Below are 16,292 nucleotides of genomic sequence, written 5' to 3' on the forward strand. Positions count from 1 at the left end.
TGTGTGTGTGTGTAATCTCTATCCTCTGATAACCCCAGGCCCCAGTGTAGGCCACGCGAGACAGTGTCCCCAGCCACCACAGCAGCCCATTTCCTGCATGTGTAAACCCTCTGATCTCCTTCTCATGGCTACAGGGCCCGTGTGTCCCTACACTACCCTCGCTCTCTGTCTGCCTCTTTCTCCTTCTGCTGGGCTCTAACACAAGGGACAGAATAAATGATCCAACTCTCTTCCCCATCAACATGTAACGGAGGTGGCTGGCGTGATGACTAACCTCGCCTGAGACCTGAAGACTTGCGTTAGCTCCTCCAAGCTAATGCTCAGCGGGCTAACACAGGACTGACCCAGTCTTACACAAACACACTGGCCGGGCATAATGCACATTCAGTACAGACAGCAGCCTCTGCAGCAGCTTCTAACAGCTCTAACGGGCTGCTAACTACCACCTCATTGACTTACTCCAGCTCTGCTTACTTAGTCATACAGGCAGCCGTTAGTTAGTGTTGTATCTGCTCCAGTTGTCTCCAGCCGTCTTCTCCACCCTCCTCTCCTAGAGCTGCTGCGGTTGGGGGTGAGGTAAGGGTTGAGTTCCCCCCGCTCCCCTCTCCCTCTCTGGAGCTTGGGTTCGGGTTAGGACCTGGGGTAATAGTGTAGTAGCTGGGGCTTAGGTACTAATGCAGCAGGACTCAGAGACCCAGGAAGAGACGTAGTCATGCTGGATGGTGATGTGTTTCAGGGCATCATTACACTGACTGGGGACCTCAGTGACAGATGGGGGGGGGGGGGGGGGGGACGAGTGGAGGAACAGTACCCCCTCCCCTCACACACACTCACACACCCACACACAAACACACACACACACACATACACAAAAGTATGGTGTGTTTGGTTAGCCAAAAATCCTAACATACACAATACATTCATTCACTTGCTTGAATCCACTCTCCTTGCTGCCCATGTCTTCTCACATTAAAGGGCAACAGATAGAGTGAAGAATGTTCACGCTGTATTCTACAAAAATACAAGACAGGAAAGTAGGCTTGATCTATCAGACAACCAATAACAGATGTTGTTTGTGGGATGTCGGAGGATGAATAACAGGTATTTTTATCCTTATTATATGCCTTTAATCCTACAAAGCTCTTTGCAAAACATATAGTGATATGTTAAGTGACGATCTGTTATTCAAGTCGCACGTGTCTATAAAATGTTAATGCTGCTCCACTGAGCCCTATTACAAGGGGATTATCCTCTTTCTTTAGCCATTTAAAGCACTGTGACTGACTGCTGGTAAGTGGTGATGATATCTTTATTGAGAGGACAGACAGGTAGCTGAGTGTGTGCTTGGGCTGTAGTCCGAGAGGTAATGGCTGTGTGTGTGTGTGTGTGTGTGGTGTGTCTGTGGTGTGGCTGTGTGTGTGTGTGTGTGGTGTGTCTGTGTCTGTCTGTCTGTGTCTGTGTCTGTGTCTGTGTCTGTGTCTGTGTCTGTGTCTGTGTCTGTGTCTGTGTGTGTGTGTGTGTGTGTGTGTTTGTGTGTGTGTGTGTGTGTGTGTGCGTGTGTGTGTGTGTGTATGTGTGTGCGTGCGTGCGCGCGCGTGCGTGCGTGCGTGCGTGAGAGTCAGAAGTTGGCTGTCTTAGTCCCCAGGGACATTCAACCTTGCCAGAGAAACAGAACGCCACGTTTCTCCTCCTCTTCTATAAAGACTGACTCGCTAAAAGATCAGTCACTGCATGTGAGTCAGACCTATGTCAGACAGACCATTAAACCATACTGTGTGGCCAAGTCCCAAATGACACCCCACTCCACCATATAGTCCACTACTTTTGACCCGAGCCACATAGTGAACTGGGATGTCAATCGTCTGTCATTTGAGGCTCGGTTTAAAAGTAGTGCGATGTATTGGGGAATCAGGGACATTTGAGACAGATCCTTTGTGTGTGTTCCTGGAAAGACTGACGGAAGCATGTTGCTCCTGGCACTTCATTCTCCTCCTAACCTCTGCAGCTACTTGTTGCCATGGTAGCATCTTGTGAGCGTAGCAGTGTTGTGTCATGGCATTTATGCCAGATGAGGCCCTCAGAACCACCTGACAGCCCCCTGTCACTTTCCTGCCAGCATAGGAGAAGCACACACACACACACACGCACACACACACACACATGTTCAGGCACACAGTCACGCACAAACACACACACACCAAATAAAGAGTCAAACTCTTCACCAACCTACACTCACACGCGCATGCACACTTGTACACCAAATTGACAGGCACACTCTTTGCTGTCACACAGACCTTTTAAGTGGCACAGCCAGAAGCTACTCTCGTCTGTCACCAACGCAGGAAACTGTCGTTCAACTCACGATGGCAATACGGCTGAATTCAGAGTGGAAATGATTTGATCCCATAAATGGCTGTGAATGTCGGTCATGCCTGGTAAACTCTTATCTTTAGCACCTGACCTCCTCCTTTGATGACTCTGTATTCATTCTACTAGGTTATTAGCCAGTAGAGTTATGAGAGAGGGAGGGGGGAGGGAGGGAGAGAGAGAGAGAGGGAGAGAGAGAGCGAGAGGGGAGAGAGAGAGAGAGGGGAGAGAGAGAGAGAGAGCGAGAGGGGAGAGAGAGAGAGGGGAGAGAGAGAGAGAGGGGAGAGAGAGAGAGAGAGCGAGAGGGGAGAGAGAGAGAGGGGAGAGAGAGAGAGAGGGGAGAGAGAGAGAGGGGAGAGAGAGAGCGAGGGAGAGGGGAGAGAGAGAGAGGGGAGAGAGAGAGAGAGAGTAAAGGCTGCTAGGAAGACACTCTCGCTCACACTCGTTCACACACACACACACACACAGCGAGATATTTATTATGAGAGGGGGGGATACTGTAGTTATGACACTGGGGAGAGGAAGAGGTGATAGTGAAGGCTTTCCTCCTCTCAGTGTGCAGCCTCAGCCTGGCCGTTCTCATGCTAATGTCTCTGAGCTCAGACAATAACAACCGACTCATTGCTCTTTTACAGCAACATGCCCCCCCCCCCCCTTCCTCAGGGTCAGCAGGCATCTCAGAGACTCAGCAGGGAAAATCATAATACTCACAGTACAGTATAATGTGGATGTATGCTAGCATACTGTACATATGGGCCATTTGGTTTGCTGTATGGATGTACTTACTGTAAGCGCTGTAATGTATATGATGTACTGTATGTACAGATGTAGGATCTTAATTTGAGACAGTTTGCCACAGCAGGAAAATGTATGGTTTTGTACACCAGCTTCAAACCGCTGAAAGGACAATATTTTTGGTTATGGAAAATATATTTCTCAGCGTTTTAGATGGTACAATGATTCTTTACACTATACTTGTCACGATCGTCTTCTGGTGAAAGAGTGGACCAAGGCGCAGCGTGATACGAATACATCTTCCTTTTTATTGTGAGAAGATGAACACGAAACGAAACACTTTTACAAACTAACAAAAACGACCGTGAAGCTACAAAACAAAAGTGCAGCCACAAGCTACTAACGTTTAGACATAGACAATTACCCACAACCTACCTAATGCCCATGGCTGCCTTAAATATGGCTCCCAATCAGAGACAACGATAGACAGCTGTCTCTGATTGAGAACCATTCCAGGCAACCATAGACTTACCTAAACACCTACACTGAACACAACCCCATGAACTCTACAAAAACTCTGGCTGCTGGCTGCTCCTGGCTGGCGGGCGGCTCTGGCTGCTCCTGGCTGGCGGGCGGCTCTGGCTGCCCCTGGCTGGCGGGCGGCTCTGGCTGCTCCTGGCTGGCGGGCGGCTCTGGCTGCTCCTGACTGACGGACGGCTCTGGCTGCTCCTGACTGGCGGACGGCTCTGGCTGCTCCTGACTGACGGACGGCTCTGAAGGCTCAGGACAGACGGGCGGCTTTGACGGCTCAGGACAGACGGGCAGCTCAGACGGCGCTGGGCAGACGGGCAGCGCAGGCGGCGCTTGGCAGACGGACAGCTCAGACGGCGCTGGGCAGACGGGCAGTGCAGGCGACGCTGGGCAGACGGACAACGCTGGGCAGACGGCAGACTCTGGCCGGCTGAGGCGCACAATAGGCCTGGTGCGTGGTGCCGGAACTGGTGGTACCGGGCTAAGGACACACACCTCAAGGCTAGTGCGGGGAGCAGCAACAGGGCGCACAGGACTCTGGAGACGCACAGGAGGCTTGGTGCGTGGTGCCGGAACTGGTGGTACTGGGCTGGAGACACGCACCACTGGGCGAGTGCGTGGAGGAGGAACAGGGCTCTGGAGACACACTGGAAGCCTGGTGCGTGGTGTTGGCACTGGTGGTACTGGGCTGGGGTGGGGAGGTGGCGCCGGATATACCGGACCGTGCAGGCGTACTGGCTCCCTTGAGCACCGAGCCTGCCCAACCTTACCTGGTTGAATGCTCCCCGTAGCCCAACCAGTGCGGGGAGGTGGAATAACCCGCACTGGGCTGTGTTGGCGAACCGGGGACACCATGCGTAAGGCTGGTACCATGTATGCCGGCCTGAGGAGACGCACTGGAGACCAGACGCGTTGAGCCGGCTTCATGGCACCTGGCTCAAAGCCCAATCTAGCCCGGCCGATACGTGGAGCTGGAATGTACCGCACCGGGCTGAGCACACGTACAGGAGACACCATGCTCTCTACCGCATAACACGGTGTCTGCCCGTACTCTCGCTTCCCACGGTAAGCACGGGGAGTTGGCGCAGGTCTCCTACCTGACTTCGCCACAATCCCTTGTAGCCCCCACCCCCAAGAAATTTTTGGGTTTGACTCTCAGGCTTCCAGCCTCGCTTCCGTGCTGCCTCCTCATATCGCCTCCTCTTGGCTTTAGCTGCCTCCAGCTCTTCACGAGGGAGGCGATATTCTCCCGGTTGTGCCCAAGGTCCCTTACCATCCAGTATTTCTTCCCAAGTCCAAGAATCCGGTGTGCGCTGCTCCTGCTGCTGCTTATCACGCTGCTTGGTCCTGGTATGGTGGGTAATTCTGTCACGATCGTCTTCTGGTGAAAGAGTAGACCAAGGCGCAGCGTGATACGAATACATCTTCCTTTTTATTGTGAGAAGATGAACACGAAACGAAACACTTTTACAAACTAACAAAAACAACAAACGACCGTGAAGCTACAAAACAAAAGTGCAGCCACAAGCTACTAACGTTTAGACATAGACAATTACCCACAACCTACCTAATGCCCATGGCTGCCTTAAATATGGCTCCCAATCAGAGACAACGATAGACAGCTGTCTCTGATTGAGAACCATTCCAGGCAACCATAGACTTACCTAAACACCTACACTGAACACAACCCCATGAACTCTACAAAAACTCCCTAGACAATACAACCACCCAAGACTAGACAAAAAACACACAAACATCCCCCATGTCACACCCTGACCTAAAATAATAAAGAAAACAAAGATAACTAAGGCCAGGGCGTGACAGTACCCCCCCAAAGGTGCGGACTCCGGCCGCAAAACCTGACACAGAAGGGGAGGGTCCGGGTGGGCCTTCTTACGGCGGCGGCTCGGGTGCGGGACGTGGCCCCAACTTCACCATAGTCACTACCTGCTTTGGTGGCGCCTCTGGAGCGGCGACCCTTTCAGCGAGTCCCGGACTGAAGACCATCCTAGAGGGCACCACTGGACGGAGGGGTGGCTCCGGACTGAGGGGCGGCTCCGGACTGAGGGGCGGCTCCGGACTGAGGGGCGGCCGGCTCTGGCGGCTCATGACTGGCGGCCGGCTCTGGCAGATCCTGGCTGACTGACGGCTCTGGCAGATCCTGGCTGGCGGGCGGCTCTGGCTGCTCCTGGCTGGCGGGCGGCTCTGGCTGCTCCTGGCTGGCGGGCGGCTCTGGCAGATCCTGGCTGGCGGGCGGCTCTGGCAGATCCTGGCTGGCGGGCGGCTCTGGCTGCTCCTGGCTGGCGGGCGGCTCTGGCAGCTCCTGGCTGGCGGGCGGCTCTGGCTGCTCCTGGCGGGCGGCTCTGGCTGCTCCTGGCTGGCGGGCGGCTCTGGCAGATCCTGGCTGGCGGGCGGCTCTGGCAGATCCTGGCTGGCGGGCGGCTCTGGCTGCTCCTGGCTGGCGGGCGGCTCTGGCAGCTCCTGGCTGGCGGGCGGCTCTGGCTGCTCCTGGCTGGCGGGCGGCTCTGGCTGCTCCTGGCTGGCGGGCGGCTCTGGCTGCTCCTGGCTGGCGGGCGGCTCTGGCTGCTCCTGGCTGGCGGGCGGCTCTGGCTGCTCCTGACTGGCGGACGGCTCTGGCTGCTCCTGACTGACGACGGCTCTGGCTGCTCCTGACTGACGGACGGCTCTGGCTGCTCCTGCCTGACGGACGGCTCTGGCTGCTCCTGCCTGACGGACGGCTCTGAAGGCTCAGGACAGACGGGCGGCTCTGACGGCTCAGGACAGACGGGCGGCTCAGACGGCGCTGGGCAGACGGACAGCTCAGACGGCGCTGGGCAGACGGGCAGTGCAGGCGACGCTGGGCAGACGGACAGCGCTGGGCAGACGGCAGACTCTGGCCGGCTGAGGCGCACAATAGGCCTGGTGCGTGGTGCCGGAACTGGTGGTACCGGGCTAAGGACACACACCTCAAGGCTAGTGCGGGGAGCAGCAACAGGGCGCACAGGACTCTGGAGACGCACAGGAGGCTTGGTGCGTGGTGCCGGAACTGGTGGTACTGGGCTGGAGACACGCACCACTGGGCGAGTGCGTGGAGGAGGAACAGGGCTCTGGAGACACACTGGAAGCCTGGTGCGTGGTGTTGGCACTGGTGGTACTGGGCTGGGGTGGGGAGGTGGCGCCGGATATACCGGACCGTGCAGGCGTACTGGCTCCCTTGAGCACCGAGCCTGCCCAACCTTACCTGGTTGAATGCTCCCCGTAGCCCAACCAGTGCGGGGAGGTGGAATAACCCGCACTGGGCTGTGTTGGCGAACCGGGGACACCATGCGTAAGGCTGGTGCCATGTATGCCGGCCTGAGGAGACGCACTGGAGACCAGACGCGTTGAGCCGGCTTCATGGCACCTGGCTCAAAGCCCAATCTAGCCCGGCCGATACGTGGAGCTGGAATGTACCGCACCGGGCTGAGCACACGTACAGGAGACACCATGCGCTCTACCGCATAACACGGTGTCTGCCCGTACTCTCGCTTCCCACGGTAAGCACGGGGAGTTGGCGCAGGTCTCCTACCTGACTTCGCCACAATCCCTTGTAGCCCCCCCCCAAGAAATTTTTGGGTTTGACTCTCAGGCTTCCAGCCTCGCTTCCGTGCTGCCTCCTCATATCGCCTCCTCGTGGCTTTAGCTGCCTCCAGCTCTTCACGAGGGAGGCGATATTCTCCCGGTTGTGCCCAAGGTCCCTTACCGTCCAGTATTTCTTCCCAAGTCCAAGAATCCGGTGTGCGCTGCTCCTGCTGCTGCTTATCACGCTGCTTGGTCCTGGTATGGTGGGTAATTCTGTCATGATCGTCTTCTGGTGAAAGAGTGGACCAAGGCGCAGCGTGATACGAATACATCTTCCCTTTTATTGACGAAGATGAACACGAAACGAAACACTTTTACAAACTAACAAAAACAACAAACGACCGTGAAGCTACAAAACAAAAGTGCAGCCACAAGCTACTAACGTTTAGACATAGACAATTACCCACAACCTACCTAATGCCCATGGCTGCCTTAAATATGGCTCCCAATCAGAGACAACGATAGACAGCTGTCTCTGATTGAGAACCATTCCAGGCAACCATAGACTTACCTAAACACCTACACTGAACACAACACCATGAACTCTACAAAAACTCCCTAGACAATACAACCACCCAAGACTAGACAAAAAACACACAAACATCCCCCATGTCACACCCTGACCTAAAATAATAAAGAAAACAAAGCTAACTAAGGCCAGGGCGTGACAATACTAGCTTATTTTGTCACATAAACTATTCGAGTTTTAGCAACCAGGAAAATGGCAGAGCGATTTCTGCATAGTTCAACTTTAAACCTCAAATACACAACAAGTAAAAAAATTCTCCCACACAACGGTGATCAAATTAAGATACTAAATCTGTATGCTACCTGCCCAGTCATTTGTGACCAACTGTCAGGCCATCTGCTCTGTGGACTCCTCATCGGCTGGACTAGAGGGGGATGCAGTAGAGTGGATTCTGTATGTGCTGTGTGTCAACGCAGTTGGGGTTAAAGTTCACTTGAGAATTATGAGGATTGGTCATTGCGGGACTTGTCATCACAATGAATATTGAGGGATTATTTAAATGGCACATTTTGATGTTTTGCAGCAGGAAACAAATAGTAAACGTGTTTATACTCAACTGTAGCTGACCTCTGTAAAGTGTTTCCTTTAAAGCCGTTCTCCCTGCAGGGTTGTGTGGGAGTTGCTCAGCTACACTACCTGCTGCCTGCACTGTGAAGTCAATTCCAAATCACAGTTTGCCATCTCATTCCCATCTTCGGTACTACTGATCCGTTGTAAAGATTCTTCCTCTCTATGTGTTTCCTTCTCAGGCCAGTTGAACCAGAAGGTCTGGGGTAAGAGGTACCCGGCGTGCAACAATGCCCGTCAGTCACCCATCGACGTCGACGAGACGTTCACCCAGGTCCGGGTGGAGTACCAGGGCCTGCAGCTGGAGGGCTGGGAGAAGAACACCCCAGAGACCACCACCATCAACAACGACGGCAACACAGGTACTGTACGACATGAGCCGTTAAATACCCAACCCGTGGTAGTACAGTTCGGGTTGGCGTTATAGTGCGAGAAGGGTAATATCACGGGTCGTGTTCAGTGGGCACAAAACGTCACATGTTTATTAAGGAGTAAGAACAGATTGTTTCAGTGTCATATGAATCTTCACATACAGAGATAGTTATGGAAATATAACTCAATATGAGTGATGGGTTTATTGAGAGAGAGACAGAGACAGATAGATGGGGAGAGCAAGAGACAGCGAGAGAGAGAGAGGTGAGAATAATAGGTCTGTCTTCCAGAGGAAATGAAATGACTCTTGGGTATCATCTCTCCCAATATGTCTCCCTGTGGCTGTGTTATGAAAATGCTGCCTGTTGGGTAGCATTCATCTCTCTGTTCCAATACGCCGACAGAAAAGCAATTCACCAATAAAACAATCTCTTTGAAGCATCTATTATGATTCTATTGTGTGGGGATAAGGATCAGGGAGACGGAGGAGGGATGTTGTGTGTCGATGTGTAAGATGTGTTTTCATATGGAAAAGGCTATTATGGCTTCAAAAGGCATTATGGTTTTATTTTAATTGTAACATTTAAATGTCCTGAACATGTTCTGTATTTGTAATTCGAAATTAGACAGTGGCATGTACAATCGGCAAGTACCATTGTGTATGCTGCCATAGAGCCGGTAATTAAAAGAATGTGTTTTCCAAGTGTATCGCTGGTGGGTAGGAAGCCTCGGAAACCCAGGCTTCTCACGTAGTCGAGTGAACTAGACAGGCTCTGGAAGGCTGCCCACGCAAAGACTAGTGGGTGGGTAATGTGGTTGTGTGTGTGTGTGTGTTCCAGTGGTGCTAGGCCTGGACGGGGAGTACTATGTGAGTGGCGGTGGTCTGAGCACCAGGTTCAGGTTGGGGAGGATGACGTTCCACTGGGGCCGCTGCAACGCCTCCTCAGACGGATCAGAACACAGCCTCAACGGACTCAAGTTCCCCCTGGAGGTGGCACATCGATCAATCAATGAATCAATCATAGCAAATAACACGCCACATTATGCCACACCACACCCCTGCAGTGCACAGTATGACTACGCGTCACTTTACGCCGACATTACAAAGCCCCACCATGAATAACAATCTCTACTCCACCTCTCTCTGTCTCTCTTTGCCTTTCTTTCTCTCTCTCTCTCTTTCTCACTCTCTCTCTCTCTTTCTCTGATCCAGATGCAGATCTTGTGTTATGAATCAGGCCTGTACCAGTCTATAGACGATGCGGTGAGGGATGGAGGGAGGATCGCAGCGCTGGCTGTCCTGTTTGAGGTGGAGCTCTGAACCAATATCCACAGTGCATGCCACTTAGCGTGAATCAATGCAGCCTAGATCGTATGCGAGCACGTTAGTATGTCAACTCACTGTGACTTCTGCTCCACAGACCAGCCTAGATAACAACGACAACTACAACGCCATCTTAGAAGGGGTCAACAGCGTCAACAGGTTCGGTATGCAGCTGCTCATTATTCTACTCTATTTATTTGACTCTAATTTTACATTCTATTATTTCTATTTCTATATCCGGAGGGTTCAGGAGTCCCAGTGACCTACTGAAAAGCAGGCGTATCGATCACTCTCACCTATCACGCTCTGTCGTTCAGGTAAGACTGTGAATGTCGAGCCCTTCTCTCTGCTGGCTCTGCTCCCGAACTCTACTGATAAATACTACATGTACAACGGCTCCCTCACCTCCCCGCCCTGCTCTGAGACGGTGGAGTGGATCGTCTTCAAACACACCGTGCCCATCTCTGAGACACAGGTGAGTGTCACACACACACATAAACACGGGGGTACACACACACACACGTGATGATGTTACACGGTGAGTCAGTGTCACGATGAGGTCATACAGTGAGACAGCTTCCCAAGTGTGAGGAACAGAGCAGCAGGAGAACAGGAGTGTGTGTGTGTGTGGCCGGGCAAAGCGAGGTGTGACGTGGGCATATATACTCAGTGGGCACAGATCTCAGCCTCTCAAAGACACCACGAAAATAGAGCAGCACTCTCCCTGGTTTCTGCCATGACAATTCTTGAAACACTCCACCATCAGACCATCAGACACACACACACACACACACACACACACACACACACACACACACACACACACACACACACACACACACACACACACACACACACACACACACACACACACACACACACACACAATATCAATATTTCACTACAGCAGCAGTAGCAGTAGGAGCAGGAAGACACTGCAGAGACAACAACTCCCCCTCCACAGGGGAGGAACTTCCCATTTCCCCTCCACTTCCTGCTCTTTAAATCTCGGTTTGAACCGGCCTGGAGCAGGACTGCTCTAGTTAACTCGCACAGGATCTCTGCCTGCCTCATCTATTCTCCATCATCCACTTTAGAGCAGAAAGTGTTTTTTCAACATTTAGGAAGGGTAGAAGTAGGGTAGTGGCAGAAACAAGCTGATGACTCTTAACCATCGAAGGTTAAAGGGCTACTTTGGTGAAGCACACAAGACATAAATGAATGCACATCTCTCTCTCAATTTCTCTCTGTCCTTCTTCGCTCTCTCTCTCTCTCTCTCAGTTGGAGGTGTTCTGTGAGGTGATGACCATGCAGCAGGCAGGCTATGTGATGCTGATGGACTACCTGCAGAACAACTTCAGGGAGCAGCAGCAGCAGTTCTTGGGCCAGGTCTTCTCCTCCTACACTGGAACAGAGGAGGTCCTCACTCCCAGTATGTATCCGTAACTCTTAACCCTGAACCCTAACCTCTGACCCCTGACCCTCACACTCCTACACAGGCACAGTTGAGGTCCTCACCCCCCGGTTTGTACCTGTAGGCTATACCCTGAACCCTAACCTCTAACCCTAGACCCCTAATCCTTACACTCACCTTACAATGGCAAAGATGATCCTCACTCCTAGTACGTACCCTTAACTTATAACCCCTGACCTCTAAACCCTTACTATTAGCCCCTAACTCTAACTCTGGCCTTCACCTTTGTCATTTATGTTGTCATTTATAGTTTGTACCTGTTTTACTTTAATGCCTGACCCCTGACCCTTATCTACCCGCTGACCCCAACACCTGACACCTAGCCTTCCGCACCCACCCTAACTACCACATGCTGACCTTGCTCCTGGCTTCTCTCTTCTCCCATACTAGACCTCTGTAAAACCATATCATGATTCACACTCACACTGAGCTGTACTGTAACACTAACAGGCCATACTGTGAAGTAGAAACTAGCATCAAAAGCCCCCGATCTTGTAACCAGTCACATAGGGAAGATCTCAAATGCTGACTCCTCGCGTCCTCTTTCCTCTCTACTCGTCTCCTTCTCAAAACCGATTGGATGAGAAAGCTAGAGGTCCCGCCCCTCGGACCTTCTCCTCCAATGGATTTTGAGGAGGCCAGGATGCGAGTATGCAATTGAGATTCCCCTATATTTTCAGCATTGATGTTTTAGAGCCTACTCCCAAGGTCTTACGAGTGCAGCTCATCAAAAGAACTCCTCTCTCTCTCTCTCTCTCTCTCTCTCTGCCTTTTAAAAAGACCCCAAATAAGCTCTCTGGGTTGCTAGGAAACCTGACTTTGTAATTCCCCCTCTTTCAGTGTAGCAATTTATTTGACATTTTCTCTTTTTTGAAATTGAAATATGTCTGTTCAGAAATGCAAAATGCAAAAAGCATGGATATCTACACCCTTTCCATATCTATACCCAAAATGTCTCCCTTTACCTCTTCCTTTCCCTCTTCCAGTGTTGCTCTAAGAGAGACATTGTTGTCTACCTACATGTTTTCCTTAGGAAAGCTCAATCCCAATTTCCCATTGTCTCCCCAGTGTTGAAAATGGACATATTCCTAATCTGACCATGTTGATAACCAGACACAAACATATGTTATCATCAGAGATTATATTTGAATCTAACGTAATCTAACCTCCTTTTTCTGTGTTCTCCAGTGTGCAGCTCGGAACCTCAGAACATGCAGGCGGATGCCCAGAACGAAACTACCATCATGGTGATGTGGGAGCGCCCCCGTGTGGTGTATGACACCACCATCGACTGGTACTCTGTCACCTACCAGCGGCTGCAGGACCAGAACCAGCCAAAACACGAGTACCGCACCGACGGAGACCAAGACGTGGTAATACACCTATCTACTTATCCATCTACTGTTGCATAGCATACCAGTCAGTGCTGGAAGCAACTACTTGTCTGTGGATCGTCTCTCCCTCACTCTCTCTTTCTCTCTCTCCCTCCCTCTCTCTCTCTCTCTCGCGCGCTCTCTCACTTTCTCTCCATTTCTCGTACGTTCTCTCTCTCTCATGATTATTTTGTGTTGTTGCTGGAGGCTGTTGCCATAGTGATAACCAAAAGATACCTGTAAACCATCTGGCCTGAGGTTTACAATATACAATATCAATACGGCTGTGATTGTTTTTGTTGTGTGTGTGCGGTGGTTTGTGTTCATCAGACCTTATGTGCCTTCCTACACAAATCGATAGCATTGCATGTAAGTCAGAAATCAACCTCATATGTTAAATAGGGTGAAAAAAGCTGAGACAAGCAACTGACCGCCACTACTGTAATTGGCTGACTTATTGATGAGTGTGATTGGCTGATGTATTGATGAGTTGACTGACATATTATTTCATCAATCACCCTCTCTCAGGGGGCCATCATCCCCGGCCTCCTGTCCAACAGCAGCTATGTGGTCCAGGTGGTAGCTGTCTGCACCAATGGCCTGACGGGACGCTGGAGTGACCAGATTATAGTGGACATGCCCCAGGAGGACCCGGGTGAGACCAGCTATAGTCTCGGGCACCCACAACCAAACATTTGAATGTTAAGGCTGTCACGAGAGACCAGATTCTAAAAGGGATTTTTAGTCCAGGAAAAGGCTGACTCTGTGTCCAGCGTGAGCCTATGTCACTCAGATTCATAGGAGAGAGTAAAGAACTTAGGTTAACGGACGTGAAAGTTGAAAGTAAGTATGAAAGTTATCAAAAGAGTTGTACTCATCATGACAGTCTAATATATATATACCCACCCATTCTCTTTTCTCCAGAGATTGAGTCTGATCCAGACTATACAGACCCTGAGGATATATTGGAACCAGTAGACCAGGTCCCAGTAGACCAGAACCCAGTAGAAGAGAGTAGAACCAGAGAGGATCGCCAGCAGATTTTCCCTGACCAGCCCTCCACCACTGCTGCCTCCCAGGTGAGCTCTGTGCCAGTACCACCAGGGACCAGAGATGACCAGAACCGGATCGACCAGGACCCTGTGAACCAGTCCAGAGTGAACAAACCCAAGAAGGACCAGACCAGGAAGGACAAGAAGAAGCAGCGTATCCCTCCGCACCGCCCCTTCACCAGCGCTGCCTCCAACGGCAAGAGCGCCATGTGGGTCACCATGGTGACCGACCAGCCGGGGTTCCTGATTCCCGTCTCCCGGACGAACAGCCCGCCGCCTGTCCGCCGGCCAATCACAGAGGAGGCCTCGTTGTCGCGGTCGCCTCAGCAGAACCGGAACCAAAACCGTGGTTCCGCTGCCCAGAAACCTGACGTTTCCGGTATCGGCCTGATACCCCCAGAGGGCGATATGTACACCCCTCCGGCGGGGGGCATGGTGGTCACTGATGTTTACTACGAGGACGTTGTCAACACCACTGCCTTAGAGTTCGCAACTACGCCATCTAAAACAACACGGAACAAAACACTGGATGATAGAGTTCTCAGTCCTGTTACTGCCAGACCTAAAGTCACAATGAAAGGACGTGACAGGGGCTTGGTTTTGACGTCCAGGCTCTCTGATAACAGAGTTAGCACAGTGACAAGGGCCACCCCTATTCAACAGACCCCGGTTTCTGTAACCTCAACCCCCTCTGTGCCCTGGATCAGATCCAGGACTTCAAGTCCCAGCAACTCCCTCTCCACGGCCTACGGCTCCTCCACTACCTCAGGCCTCGTCAAGGTCTTACAGCACACCACCCAGCCCATATTCACCGGTAAGAAACACCTGTGTACCCTGCAACCCTGCATGTGTGCTGTAAATGTCTGTGTGTGTACATATAAAATACATGACACATGACCTTTATGCCTTTGCCTCTCCTCCTGTTGCCAAAACGTGGTACTGTATAGTGCACTCTTACATTGTTTGGTTGTATGGTGGTTGTTTGAGGGTAGAATGATGGTTGTATGATGGTTGTTTGATGGTTGTATGAAGGTTTTGTTTTGGTTGTGTGGCGTTTGTATGATGGTTGTGTGATGGTTGTTTGATGGTTGTGTGACCTGTACCTATCTCCTTTGTCCATCTGCCTCTCTCTGCCTGCTGCGCTGTCGATAAGGGTGATATTGCCGCTTAGACCTACGATGGTGATAATGATGGTGGCGCTCTACTGGCTGGTGTTGGTTACGCTGGTGATGTGCCGTAACAGTCCAGCTCTTTGTGTCTGTCTACAGTGATCTACCCTTTTCGACTTTTCTCTCATCCTTTGGCTGCCCAGCGGTTCATACTGGGACACACTGGTACTTCAGAGATCCATGTCTTCTACCAGTACCCAGCGGTGGTGGTATTCCTCTGCCAGTCTGTCTTCCTTCCCTTGAATCATAAGGATTCACATCTTATGTCTCCTTCTGGGACTCTTTACCTGCCTTGCTGTGTGTGAGCTGGCTGCTCCTCCCTGACTCCAGTCTGCCCTCTGGTGGCTGCTCTGTATAACCGCTCAGACTCTGTGGTTGTTATGCTCCTCTCTGGTGGTCTGATGTAGTGTTGTTAAGTATTCAGTGTAGTGCTTATTTTTCACACTCTGTTCCAGACAATACCAGCTTTCAGAGGGGGACTTGGGTTCAGCAGCCCACAGACCCTCTCAACTTTCCAGCCCCGTACCCCTCTGTCTCCCACTCTGAAGAGGATTCTCTCACACCCTCCCAAGGGGGCTACACCCCCTTGCACCGTTCTCTCAGCCATTCAGAAGAGACAGCAACCCTCTACCCGTCTGTCACCCCCTCCAAAAAAGACACCACCCTCTCCCCCTCTGTCTACCCCTCTGAAGAGGACCCCAGGTCGGACAGACAGGGGGTGACCTCTCAGGTTGGACGGACAGACATCAGTGGCTCAGGCTCTGGCCTCTACGGGGATGGGGTCAACCTAGATCAGGACTGGCTGAGAGAGGCGACACTTTCCCTTGGGACAGACCTACGTTCACTCACACCGGCCTCTGCCATGGACCCAACAGAGGGAGAGACACTGGAAGAGAGCAGCGGTGACTTAGGGGATCTTTCCTCTAGCTTCTACTTTGAGAGTGAGACTGGTAGTGGTGTGTCCGAGGTGGACAGAGCAGGGGCCAATCTCCAGGGGTCTGTGGTGCTGGGGGAGGCTAGTGGGTCTGGAGATGGAGGTGGAGGGGTCCAAGTGGAGCCTGGTAACTCTGGTATAGATCTACGTGACCCTTTTCTCCCTGACAGCAGGGCTGTGGAGGACCTGAGGAAAGGTAACGTACACTCAGGACTCTCCAATCATGGTGGCGGGTTAGGTGATG

At 51.9% G+C, this 16,292-nt stretch overlaps 1 protein-coding gene across 1 annotated transcript in view; it reads left to right on the top strand.

The window, feature by feature from the left end:
• LOC120049890 (receptor-type tyrosine-protein phosphatase zeta-like) overlaps positions 1–16,292 on the top strand; it is a 47,503-nt gene that overhangs the window by 19,370 nt on the left and 11,841 nt on the right. The window contains exons 3-12 of the mRNA XM_038996379.1: positions 8,533–8,712; positions 9,562–9,713; positions 9,936–10,031; positions 10,144–10,210; positions 10,364–10,521; positions 11,328–11,478; positions 12,709–12,893; positions 13,422–13,548; positions 13,818–14,759; positions 15,570–16,244. Coding sequence (XP_038852307.1) covers positions 8,533–8,712; positions 9,562–9,713; positions 9,936–10,031; positions 10,144–10,210; positions 10,364–10,521; positions 11,328–11,478; positions 12,709–12,893; positions 13,422–13,548; positions 13,818–14,759; positions 15,570–16,244 — 2,733 coding nt within the window. The remainder of the gene's footprint in view (positions 1–8,532; positions 8,713–9,561; positions 9,714–9,935; positions 10,032–10,143; positions 10,211–10,363; positions 10,522–11,327; positions 11,479–12,708; positions 12,894–13,421; positions 13,549–13,817; positions 14,760–15,569; positions 16,245–16,292) is intronic.

The sequence above is a fragment of the Salvelinus namaycush genome, chromosome 6 (genome assembly GCF_016432855.1).
Source record: "Salvelinus namaycush isolate Seneca chromosome 6, SaNama_1.0, whole genome shotgun sequence".
NCBI classification, from domain to species: domain Eukaryota; kingdom Metazoa; phylum Chordata; class Actinopteri; order Salmoniformes; family Salmonidae; genus Salvelinus; species Salvelinus namaycush.